Raw genomic sequence first — 12471 nt, 5'->3', positions numbered from 1 at the left:
AGAGAGGCGGAAGGAAAGCGATGGAGCGAGCGGCGGCGGCGACGGAAGAGCTACAAACAAAGCGCCCGGACGAGACGGCCACAGGCAGCAGAGGTCGCCGCCATCGCCTCCCCAACATGGCGCTTCCGTGTTCGCTGGCGGCGACGCGCGCACAAGGTCACCCCGCACTCAAGTTGCCGCAAGGACCCCCACCACCACCACCGCCACCAACATCACCACCAACACCACCACCGCGCCTCCACGGCTTCCCCCCCCACCACCACCATCCTTTGCACCCCCACATCGCGTCTCGTGTCTCGGACCCGCGAGCCGTCACTCAGCACCCGCACAGCAGCACCCCCACCACCACCCACCCGGAGCCAAGCACGAGCAGCCAACCACCATTCAAAAAAATAATGTAGACGTCAAGCGCCCTTAGCAATAGAGGTCGATGTTGAGTAAGCGGCAACCCCCCCCCCCCCAGTCCACGCTGGGCCCCCCACAAACACTCGAGCCCCCCCCTCCTCTCACCTGCCCCCCCCCTTCTCCTTCTGCGGCCTGGCACCCCTCGTAGAGACGGAAGAGGTAAAAAAAAATCCTCGCCACATACACCGGGGTGACCCCCCCCCCACACAAACCCCCTCTCCTAATCGACTATCACCCTCAACACGATCTCAGCAACCCCCTAAACCTACAAACCCAGGGGGGGGGGCTCTTTTGCCCCCCACGCAAAAAAAATTCCCCACCCCTCCTCCTCCTCCTCCGCTGCCTTCTCGACCGCGGTCTCGCCCGCACGCCACACGCCGCCGAGGCCTCGGGAACGCGCGCGGCCCTCAGGGCCCTGGACACCGCCTCCCTCCCTCCCTCCCTCCCGACCCGGGCCCGACCCGGGCCCGACCCGTTCCTCAACAGCCACACAAAATCCCGTTGCCGTCCGATCCGCGGACGGTGTTTGCCGGTGGGACCCGATCGCTTGGTCGTTATCCAGACGAGGTGGTGGTGGTGGTGATGCTGATTGATGAAGGTGACGATGATGATGATGAGAGAGAGAGAGAGGTCGAGGATCGGCACCTTCGTCGTCGTCGTCTTCTTCTTCCTCCTCCTCGTGCTGCTCGCCGCGCCGACACAAATGACCTCGACGGCGAAGTGGAGGAGGCGCGCGGCACCACGGGACGTGCCGCACTTCCGGTCGGCAATTACCTCGTGGTTGGGGCGTGGGCGGCGGCGGGGGGGGGGGTTTATTTTTTTTCGATTTTTTAATTTAAACAGCGTTCATGCGAAACCCGCGCATGCGAGGACTCTTATTGAGAATTACCTTTTTTTAATGCGATTAATTTTAAAAATAAACATCGTTAGATTCTTGTTCATTTTCGGGGGTGGGGGAGGAGCCGTCCCCCCCCCCCGACGGTTTTTAACGTCGCGTCCGATTACGTCACGTCCGGGCTAGCGTCATCGACGGACGTGACGTCCGCCGGACGCGGAGTCCATTTGGCGGCGAGGGATGGAGGCGTGGGGAGATTGGCGGCGTCTTTGGCAGTCGGCGGCAGCGGCGGGGAGGTGGAGACGCGCGGGGCGATAGACGACGAGGAGGACGACGAGGACGACGAGGAGGGGAGGCACGCGAGGAGAGCGATATAGATCGACGGTAGGGTTCAGATACACGGGGCCTGCGGGGAGAGGAGTTAAGGTATCCCAGATCAAGGGGTTCGACTCGTTAACATCATCAGCTGATCGTCGTCGTCATCATCATCACTTGCCGGTCTCTCCCTTTGTAAATCTTACATCGGCAGCAGCAGCATCATCATCGGTAACAGCAGCTCAATGGGCCAGAAATCTTCATTTTAATTACCAACATCAACCATCACCATCGTCGTCATCAGCCAGGATTCAATCTCACACTTGACAAGTCACAGTCGTAGCTACGACTCGAGGGGAGGAGAATCGGCCAGTGTCGGGAGACGCGGGGAGTGTCAACATCAACAACATCGTCATCGCCGATAGTAGCACTCTGACACCAGGGTAGTGATTGACACAGTAGCTACTGAGGACTCAGAAATCACGGTCTTGAGTGTGGCTTAAGGTGGTTGGTGGTGGTGGTGAAGGACGTGGTGGCTGGTGACGGAGGAGTGACCCAGGAATAGGAGGAGGCGGTGAAGGGGAGGGTTGGTGTGACGAGGAAGGAGGAGGTGAATGAGGAGGAGGTGAAGGAAGAGTTGGTGTGAAGAGGAAGGAGGAGGTGAGGAAGTCGGTGAATGAGGTGGAGGTGGTGGTGCCCGTCCGGCATGGCGGGGCACTTCCGCAGCTACGCGTGGGACCCGGTGCTGATCGTGTCGCAGATGGCGCTCATGCAGTGCGTCTTCTACGGCTTCCTGTGCCTCTGGCTGGCGCTCATCGACGTCTTGGTGCAGGCGAACCGCACCCTTGACCAGATCTTCAGCTACCAGGTGCGTCCGGAGCCGCACGTGGCTGCCGCAGGCGATTCCTCCAGACTTGGATGCATGAAACCCTAAACTTTTTAAAAAAGTCGAAACAACGACAACCCCACGATGCAATCAATACGAAGAGACGTGTGGATTCATCTTCTGGGGGAAGGGGTGGGGGGACATTGTTGTGCTGTACTTGTATGGTATTTGCCGAATTGACAACTTCAGGTGGCTCCTAGTCGATGTGTTTGCAGGTGGGACCGTTAGTTGCATATCCGGAACGCGTGAGGGATGGCAGCAGAAGATTTGGGGAGCCCTTTAAACCAGCAGGGGATTGATCGTGGCTGGCGAAGATGATGATGAATTCAAACTTAATATTGACTGGGAAAATACTTGTGTAATTGTGTCTCTAAATAACCAGATCATAACGTTAACGCTCCGCCCAATTGCGTAATTAGAAGTTAAACCCAATGTTTGGCTTTTAAGTGGCTTGCATTGACAATATTATGCCCATGGCACACACCATGGGGAAGGTGAGTCGAGTTGTGGATGTGATTAATGGGGGGGAAAAGCCACCTGGAAAAAAAGATCGAGAAAGAAAATGTGAAATTGGAGAAAAATGATGGAAAGGGAGAGTCTGGAGGAACCAATGAGATATCTTGGCCAAAACCGTCAAAAGCTTAAACTTCCAGTACGTATTATGTAAGTCTAGTATGTTGAACTTACTTCGCAACGTAACCAGCCAACCGTGCTAATGCGATGTGCGGAAATGCCCTGTGTATGGAAAGGACACATGCCTTAAATGGGTAACAATGCCACCATCACTGGATGTACATTGCATCGTCATTACGGTGTGAATCGACGTCAATATGATAACAGCCTTCTGAACCAGATGTAATCAATAATGGGGCAGTGTTAAAGATTAAGGTGCTCATTTTTATTACATTGAAACCTCATTTCTTTAGAACTGCTTTTGGCACGTTAGCACCTCCGACGAGCAACGGTTGGCTCCGTAATGTGCGAAATAAGTTCAACGTACATCGTACCGGTCAACCCCTTATCAGTGCCCTACCTTATTACAGACCAATTCAGACCTTATTGGTCACCCCGTGCCCCTTCTTAATGTTTATCCTACAAAGTCCCATCGCAAGGGAGAAACACAAACAGACATTTTTTGTTGTTGCCCGTATTTTAACGGCTGTGCGCCGTATGGACCTGTATACTCAAATTACCTCTACAAGGATACAGCTAAACTGTATGGTGCGAAAGAAGTTCAACATACGTAGGTACACGCGTTCTAACAAATACAGTTGTTGAGCCTTGGACACAGCAGCGTCTCTGCACAGCGACGTCACCACGGATTGGCGTTGCCTGTTTTAACAGGACATGGGATTGGGGTGGGAGTCAGAGTGGCGCTGGCCAAGTTACACGATTCATGGGGGAGCTGGAGCTGAATTCGATGCATAGATGAGCGTTCACGTAATCCGCTCACGTTGGATTTAACTCCTCATGATGTAATTGGGTTGAACGTTAATGGCAGTTGATCCTGATTGAACCCAGTTCACATGTGAATCAAGCTGGATTGCAAGCATTTTTTTTGCATATCGTGGCATTTCTTTAAGGGTTCTAGTTATGGCTTCAGAAATGTTTTCCAGGTGCAAATTATGAATTCTATAAAAAAGTGTGCAGTGCAGATTTAGAGTAGGAGCTAAGCTAAAGTATGATGCAGAACTTTTATAATTAGAAGGTGAAAAAGATGAAGTTATCATGGCGTGGCTGAGACCACATTCACCACTTGTTGCAGAGGTTCACTGTTCTAATCCAGCGGCCGCCCTGATTAATACTGCTGCGTTGCGTACTAACCGTAATAATACAAACTCCCATCTGCTTGACAGTGGACGTTAAAGATCCCAGGACTCCATTCGCAAGAGTAGGCCATTGTTTGGCATCGTCATGGTCTAAAATCTGGCATGTTTGAAAAATGACAGCAAGCGTCGCCCCGTACTGCGAAAACGTGGCAGCACCCACCTGAAAATAAGTCATGAGACTCGGCGAGCCTCTCTGGGATTTAGCAAGCGTAAGAGCAATTTAAAAAAAAATAATCACCATCATCTTTCTCTCTGATTCACAAATCATAACGCAGGATTCTTTAAGTGCATCAAGGGTGACCTGGACTGGTGTCACGGCTAAATTAAAACCCATTAAAGTGCGATAATATCATGAATATGGAGACATTGTCTAATTTGATTTGCCTGCCAGCGGTGACCTGAGAAGGCAAGCCGTGTGATACATCTTGAGGAAGCATTCTGAAGCATCACTCGTGGACACTTTTGCCAGCCCAAACGGGTTGCAGACTCGCAAAATGATGCAAGCATTAAATTAGTGGCATGGGTGCCGGAGGGCAAAAATTTGAGATACCCTTTGCATATTTGCCACGCTTTAAGTTGGATCTTCGTTGCCAGAGTTATAGCGCCCCTGTTACTGACGGGCAGAGCTAATGCGTAAGCGCTTATGACCCTTGCTCAGACGGCGTTAATAAGCAAAGCCAGCGAAGAAGGATGATGCTGTATATCAGCACTGACGGGAAGTTGAATTTACGCAGAGTGTCGATGCAGCAGTATTCTCGCAACACCCCGTACTGTACACATGAGAGAGTGCTGCAACAACTGCCTTCATGCATTGTCCGCCGTTGGAGCAACAATTGTGGTAATCGATGAGCGTGGTGGTGGTGGTGGACACGTGTGCATGTGTGGGGGGAAACGGTGGCACGGTGGTTAGCGCGCCACGGTACGAACCCGAGTTAACAGTGGCCAACATTTGAACTGGTCCTGGGCCTCCCCCCTCTAGGTCGACTCGGCCTTAAAAGCACGTACCTGTTGGTGGTGTGTAAACATGAGCACTGGGGAGATAAAAGGGTGTGGTACTGGCCACCCACCCACCCCCATCGTGTGGAAATTCCAACTGATGATGCCAGCCTTGACAGGTTGTCTTTAACAACGCTTAACCCAACAGTCTGTTAAAGGCTACAGGGGGGGGATATTTGTCCTCGTGCAAATATGTGTGTGCGTGTTCTTTTTAGCAGGGTGCTGGAGTGACTGATGAGCGTGGTGGTGGTGGTGTTGTGCGCACACACACACACTGCGCTACGAACCCAGTGACCCGAGTTCGATTCCCGCTCACGGACAACGCTAGTGACAATTATTTGAACTAGTCCTGAGCCTCCCCTTGGTCGACTCAGCCTCAAACAAGTACATGGCGCGATGTGTAAACATCGCCACTGAGGAGACAAAGGCGGCCGGGCGTGGTGCTGGCCACCCACCCCCTCGAGTGCCGCGCCGGCCTTCATAGGCGCTCCTCGCCAACAACACTTGCCCCGACAGTCTGTTGAGGCTACACGGGGGGGGGGTATCCTTGTCTTTGTGTGCGCGCGTGCAGGTGCTGGAGTTCTCGACGGCGCACGGGAGGGTTCCGCTCATCGCCTTCGTGCTCAACGCGCTCACTTGGTGAGGGCAGTTTGCAGCGGTGGCCCTCCCGTCATGGCGGGGGTCACTCCTCGTCAAATCTACACAGCGGCGCTTCGCGCAGCGCGTGACACCCCCCCATTGCGTTGGATTGGTCGTTGTTGAACCGCACGCGTAACTGCTCACGCCGTTCCGTCTCCCCGCCCCCCACCCCACCGTGCACTCTTTCGTACTTGAGGCCTGTGGCGGTGGTTTGGAATTTCAAACCGATGACGACCCACGAGCTCCTTGGTGCAGTCAGAACGCAGATACTGTACTCGCTGCGTTAAGTTTGCCGTGCCCCAACTCGTCGTCATGAGCCTTTGTCTTCCCAGCCACCCTTATATGTGATGAAGTCGGTTATCGAGTAGCGCCGGTTCGGTGTGTGTAGTCTGTAGGACGGGATTGAATAAGGTCACTTTCAGTTCTCTAAGACGAGTTCTCCGAGATGCGACGCCTCATGGTCACGAGTCTCCGCGACCATGTGGAATAGCGCCAGCCAGGATCTCAAGTCGGCCGTCCAAGCTTGGCCCTTGTTACCCACAGTAATGGAACCAGAATGTACGTACGTATGTTGAACTTCTTTCGCACAGTACGTAGCCAACCGTGCTAATTCGAGGCGCTCATGGCGCGCACGTATACGTGGACTTGGCGAGCCGTCCGCGGCACTCGCTTCTCCTGCCAGGCCACACGCTCTACCCTGGGCCAACCTCGCAACCAGTTGTGATGCCACGGGATCACGGTTAGGTCACGGTAGAGGTCACAGTAGAGGTCCCAGTTAGGTCACGGGGGCGGTGGAAAACCAAGAAGCAGAGTAAGCTCCCCCCTCACTTTATTCAACTTGAGGGCCATGTTTCTGTTTAAATACAGGGCGAACAATTACAATTTAATCTTGATTTGATTACAATTGACAAATTACCTTTAAGCCTGGCCTGATCCATCCCTACATTTAAAGATATTTTGTATGCGCAATCAGGATTGCTACACCTCCAGTTCGTGGCGGAGGTTAGGGATGGAGATAGGTTCAAAGTATGGCTCGTGAAATGTGGAGACACTAAATCCGCCCCTTGCTGCTGATGATCCTGGAATGTTTACCAAGCCATTCCTGGGTTGCCAAGTCGCAGTTACCACTGCCCGTGGAAGGTTAGGTAAATGGCTGTGTTTACTTGACGTGGAATGACCTCTATGGCGCACGCTGTATTGAGGTGTCTTTGTAAATCAGGCTTCTTAATTTCCTTGTTTGAAATTTTTGAAATTGTCGCAGTAAAGAATAGAGTCTTTTGCACGATTATCAGGATAATACTTTAACACGAAGAGTGGCCCTTTTTTTCTCCCAATGACAGCGTCACCTCGATGAAGGCTTTTTTACTTGGGTGAGAATCCAGCTACAATTTCAAGTTTAATTGGCCACACAAAGCTAAATATAATCCATAAGCCACCAGATGAGTGTTTTTTTCTCTTTCCCAAGTCACCATTGTCCCCGTGTCATTTTAGCCAGGGGCTGCAACACCCACACCGTATATCTCTCCCCCCCCCCCCCCCCAAATTGTCTAATGCGTGCTCTTGCATGACTTTTATGTTCAAAGGGAATGTATAAGACCATTTCCCATTGGTGGCATTCTGACAAGAAATACTGGATTGTCCCGCGGGTCCACACATCAGGGTGTGGTAGATGATGATGTGCAAAGATCACGAGAAGCTGCTTTCTCACGCTTGCCCTGTAAAGAGTGTTTATCTTGGTGTGTGTGTATGGGGTGGACATGCCGGCGTATGAATTGACACACCATTGATCATCCAACCTTGGTGGATCGCGATTGTAAGGCAGGCTAGACTTAGACGACTGGGCCAGTTGTTGGGAAGAGACAAAGGATATGGACTTAGAAGGGCTACGGAGACGCCGTTGCGGGGCACGAAGAGAGTGACCGAGGGTGAGATGGGAGGATGTGGCAGAATGAGATACGAGGGTAGTGGATGCGACAAGAGGCACAGAATAGAAGCTCGTGGAGAAATCAAATCCAAGCATCCGACTCCATGCAACGGAGCGGAGTTTTTTGGATGAGAAGACTAGAACACTGGCATTCATCCTGCATTGGACGGATCACGGCTTTTTGCAATTGTAACCATTGCCAATGCACGCGCTGGTGTGCAAACGCACGCACTGGTGCACTGGTGCCCTGGTGTGCAAACGCACGCACTGGTGCCCTGGTGTGTAAACGCGCGTCTTGATTGTGCGTGCCTCCCCCCCCCCCCCCGCAGCGCGCTGGGTCTGTGGCTGTTCGTGCGCCGCGGGAAGCAGTGCCTGGACTTCACGGTGACGACGCACTTCTTCCACATGCTCGCGTGCTGGGCGTACAACGCCAGCTTCCCCAGCGCGCTCACCTGGTGGCTCGTCAACCTCGTGTGCGTGGCGCTCATGGCCGTCATCGGGGAGTACTTGTGCATGCGCAGCGAGCTCATGGCCATCCCGGTCAGCATTGGGCCCAAGGCCGACCTGTGAGATGCTTCGGGCCACGCCGTGAGGTCGGGCGCCCTGCTCGGCCGTGGATTCACGGAGAAAGCTTACCCGCGCGTAGCCGGGCCCGGAGGGTGGGGGTCCCGCCTCGTCTTAGACGGACTCTCGTGAGAAGCGCTCGGTCTTGTGCCCATGCGCGAGAGATCTCTGCGTTGATGCCAGCGCCCCCGCCGCTGTCGGTTTGGAAGGGTCTGGCAAACCCCAGTGGTGTACGCAGGTGTGTTGAACGTCTGTCGCGCCTTACGTTGGCAACCGTGCTAAATCGGAGGTGCGGGGGTAGGACAACAAACTAAACACACAAAAAAATCAGTTTTTGAGTTATCGTCGACAATGGAAGAAGTGATTTCCACCTTGTGTATATAGGTTTATTTTGAAGCGGTGCTTTAAAAATAAAAACGAAAACTATAAATCGACGTGAAAAGTGTCGCGTTTTTATTTGCTTAGGTGGTGCTTGCATGCGATGCGTTTATTTGACTCCTCCCCCCCCCCCCAACGAGCTACGGAGGAGCCGAGTGGTGTTGCGGTGTCGCTGCTTGTGGACCGACATGAAGGAAAAAAGACAGATGAAAAGCTCGGTCACAATTCGTGGTCTCTTGCAGTCGCGTTGACACCTGTATGGGGGCCCACTTATTAACCCTTTCCCCATTCCGAGGCGTCTGCAGGGTGTGGTGTGTCCCGTTCACCGCTGAATCTCGGAACGCGCGAGCGGCTCTGCGTTAATTTTATTCAGGAGAGGCGTAGTAGCGCCGCTGTTTTTAAAGACATCGAACTCACCGCAGACAACTGTAGCGACACGACCGCCGCAGTCTACGACAACTGGCGCCAAAACCGCCACGCACCCTCCCTCATGGCCTTGTGAGAGCCCTTGCTTCCCGATAGGTATTTTAAGTTTTTCTTCCGTAGTAGCGGAAGGTGAAAACGACCCTCTGCAGGTCACACAATCCCTTTGGAAGGAGCTAAAGTTCACTCCATATTCTGGTCACATCCATATACAAGGCTTGATCCGCTACTGCTGCTAAGCCCCCCCCCCCTCTTTCTTGTCTGTGAGAAAGAGCTTCATAGCTCGTCGGATTTCTCCTGGATAAATACATTCTAATTTCACCTACTTGCTGTCGAGGTGGGAGTACCCACACTTAGCCCCCACCACACACCACCTGCCGATCGCCTAATTTGTGGAGCCGTTTACGCTGCCGGGTGGACAGGGGTGGAGATTTAAGAAAAGTCCACCTTTGTTTCATCTTACGCTCCCTGGGTGATGGAATCGAACCGGTGAACTCTGGGTTGCAAGTCGGGCATGCTCACCAATGCAACGTGGTGGGGCTGCATACTGTGTAACTGGGTTAAAACAATCTATGCACAGTATATTGAACATATTCTTGGTTCTTTCGGTAAAGTCACGTTGAAGGGAAACAATAAAATAATATATAAAACAATATATTATTTTATTGTTTCCCTTCAACGTGACTTTACCGAAAGAACCAAGAATATGAATCTGCGGTCACGAAAGCTTTGAATCAAAATTTATACGGAACATCTTTCGCACCGTACGATATTATTAGAACGCTGCTGGAGCTTACGCACTTTTGAATCTAGATTGAAAACTAATTTCTTTCGAACTGCTTTTGTTTGTATTTAGTTTGTTGTTCCTCCCCTTCCGCCGCACCTCCGATTAACACGGTCGGCTACGTACGGCGTGAAAGAAGTTCAACGTACGAGTCGAGACGGGTCCACGTGGTTGCAGTGCCCCATCTGCTGTGTTTCAATTGTATCGCAACGGATGGCGAGAGGGAAAGTGGAAGTGCAGCGCCCCTAGCGCGTTACGATCCGTAGCCAACCGTGCTAATCGGTGGTGCGGACGATCACAATCGGTCCTTGGCCTCCCCTAGGTCTACTCAGCCTCAAATGAGTGTCCTGGTGCAGTGTGTAAGGATCGCCACTGGCGGTCGGGCGTGGTGCTGGCCACCCACCCCCTCGTGTGCCGTCCCTGGCTTCATAGGTGCTGCTCGCTAACAACAGCACTTGCCCCTACAGTCTGTTACAGGCTATAGGGGGGATCTTTGTCTTTGGTGTCGTGGTGGGGCTCGGTCTTCTTCCCATTCACAAACCCTCAGTGGCGAGCGTGGGTGACGACTGCTGCTGCTGCTATCGACACGGTATGGAATTCGTCTTCATCCAGCAGTGGAATGGCACACAAGGGCTGCAGTGTACGATACATGTCAACTAAACTATTGATTTTTATTTTACCTGGTAAGGCCCACTGAGCTATATTGGAGCCGTTTTTCAGAAGCGACCTGGCCACAAACGATAGCTCAACGAAGTGGCTTAACATCACGTGAAGATTTACAGCGGCCAAGTACCCTAAATGCGTGACGTCGATTCTAAATGTGGAGGGGGAAACCGGAGGACCCCGGAGAAAAATCCACGCGACCACGGGCAGAGAGCGAGAGACGCGCAAACTCCAAATATACAACAGGCTCGGGATCGAACCCACGATCTCCGCCACACCAGGTGAGGTAGTTAACATCTCGCCACCACGATGCCCTAGAGAGTCCCCCTTTTTTTAAATGAATTTTCAGAGGGGCAGAGGTGGGGGTGGGGGGCACGTCAGGGGACTGCACTAAATGGCCTCTAGGGGCTGTCGGTGGCCCCGCGGCGCTCAGACAGAGCAGCTGCATTTCGACGGTGGACCCGGGGTGGCACCGTTAGGAGATTCTCCGCGAACTGGTTCAACCAAAATGATGCAAACATCACACACACACACGTCCGGGACTCCGTGGACTAAAGATGGTGCCTTCGGTTGAGTTCCGAGTCCCGTAACCGTTTACACATCGGGACAAACCCATCACTTACAATCGGCCGCGCGTCAATGTTTGGTTGGTCTCGCGTAGATTTACGAAACCCCCAGACCAGAGCGGCTCTTCATTTCAAGCCCCGCGAGCGGCCCGCGCCCACCCCCCCCCGACAAAACACAAACGATCACAACATTCTCCCATCGTCATCAGCGTGCTGCTGTCGAACCCCAAATGGTTTAAAATGCGTGGCGGGTCCTCACACTGGCGATGTCCAATCGGCGAAAGTGGCCCCCCACTCTGAAATTGAGCGAAGAACGCGGACTCAGAGCCACTGGGGTTGCGAGGTGGCCGGATGGCAGTCGGGTGGGATCATGAACCCGTCTGTGTGGACCTTCGCGCGTTATCCTTTCCCCCGTGCATTGTGTTTTGCAGTGGATATCGTTTGGTTTCCTCTCACATTCAACACTTCACCTGAAAAACAATTGCACGGTCATCACGGCGCGGTGCCAAAACGCTGGCGTGTAATACTGCAATACGTCAAACATATCTATGGCGAGGATTCGGTTCATTTCAAGAGAGCATCCCACGTGTGGACTTTCCTCCGCAGGCGATGTTCACACAACGCGACAGTCCTCTTCTTTCCAACGGTCCTGATGGAATTCCCGGGTTGAGATGACCCCGACTCAGATTACAAATAAAATTCCCTGGCGCGTGTCGTGTCGGGTACTGCAAGGAACATGCGCCGTCCAGTGCTTGCCAAGCTGCATTGGGTTCCAGTTGCCAAACGAATACAGGACGTACTAATGTCGCACTAATTACACACACAAAGTGCCTGCCACAAATGAACCTTTCCGATCTTATATTCTTGGTTCTTTCGGTAAAGTCACGTTGAAGGGAAACAATAAAATAATAAAATATATAAAACAATAAAATTCTCACGACGTTTCGACTGTAACACAAGCAGTCATCATCAGGTGTGAAAACCAACGGTTTGGCTTTCACACCTGATGATGACTGCTTGTGTTACAGTCGAAACGTGGTGAGAATTTTATTGTTTAATATATTCTATTATTTTATTGTTTCCCTTCAACGTGGCTTTACCGAAAGAACCAAGAATATGAATCACTGCAGTCACGAAAGCTTTAAGTCAAAATTTAACTTGCCGATCTTGTCAAGGAGCATGAACCATCACCACGCCAACTCCGGCCACCCTCGCAGGGGCACCGGCCTTTGGCTGGACATCGAACGATAGACGGTCGCACCGC

General features: G+C 52.5%; 2 protein-coding genes across 4 annotated transcripts in view; one reads left to right on the top strand and one right to left on the bottom strand.

Annotated features, from left to right (window-relative positions):
• COX4I1 (cytochrome c oxidase subunit 4I1) overlaps positions 1 to 12471 on the bottom strand; it is a 293476-nt gene that overhangs the window by 11867 nt on the left and 269138 nt on the right. Inside the window, exon 1 of one of the 2 annotated variants that reach the window (XM_032974665.2) lies at positions 1051 to 1210. The exons of the other annotated variant lie outside the window; for it this stretch is intronic. The gene's annotated coding sequence lies outside the window, so the exon portion shown is untranslated. Of the gene's footprint in view, positions 1 to 1050; positions 1211 to 12471 lie in introns of those variants that run through there. 2 annotated transcript variants of the gene reach the window in all.
• On the top strand, positions 1419 to 8827 carry SYS1 (SYS1 golgi trafficking protein). 2 transcript variants are annotated; one of them, XM_076052104.1, is made up of 4 exons: positions 1419 to 1624; positions 2316 to 2423; positions 5838 to 5905; positions 8159 to 8827. In XM_076052104.1, exons 2-4 carry the CDS (start codon positions 2316 to 2318, stop codon positions 8397 to 8399), a joined length of 417 nt encoding a protein of 138 aa, XP_075908219.1. In that variant the 5' UTR covers positions 1419 to 1624; the 3' UTR covers positions 8400 to 8827. The 2 variants fall into 2 exon arrangements, with proteins under 2 accessions (XP_075908219.1, XP_032830557.1); XM_032974666.2 differs by having other exon boundaries at positions 1419 to 2423.

Source organism: Petromyzon marinus, chromosome 54 (genome assembly GCF_048934315.1).
Source record: "Petromyzon marinus isolate PM22_M1 ecotype Great Lakes invasive population chromosome 54, UKy_Petmar_22M1.pri1.0, whole genome shotgun sequence".
Taxonomy (NCBI): Eukaryota; Metazoa; Chordata; class Hyperoartia; order Petromyzontiformes; family Petromyzontidae; genus Petromyzon; species Petromyzon marinus.
Note: the sequence above shows the minus strand (reverse complement) of the source record. Positions and strands in the feature narration are given on the sequence as shown.

Excerpts from the sequence above, each read along its gene's own strand:
- SYS1 (XM_032974666.2), top strand. The coding sequence starts at position 2,232 with ATGAGGTGGAGGTGGTGGTGCCCGTCCGGCATGGCGGGGCACTTCCGC. Across the intron at positions 2,424-5,837 it reads ACCAGATCTTCAGCTACCAG|GTGCTGGAGTTCTCGACGGC; the intron begins GTGCGTCCGGAG and ends GCGCGCGTGCAG. Across the intron at positions 5,906-8,158 it reads GTGCTCAACGCGCTCACTTG|CGCGCTGGGTCTGTGGCTGT; the intron begins GTGAGGGCAGTT and ends CCCCCCCCGCAG.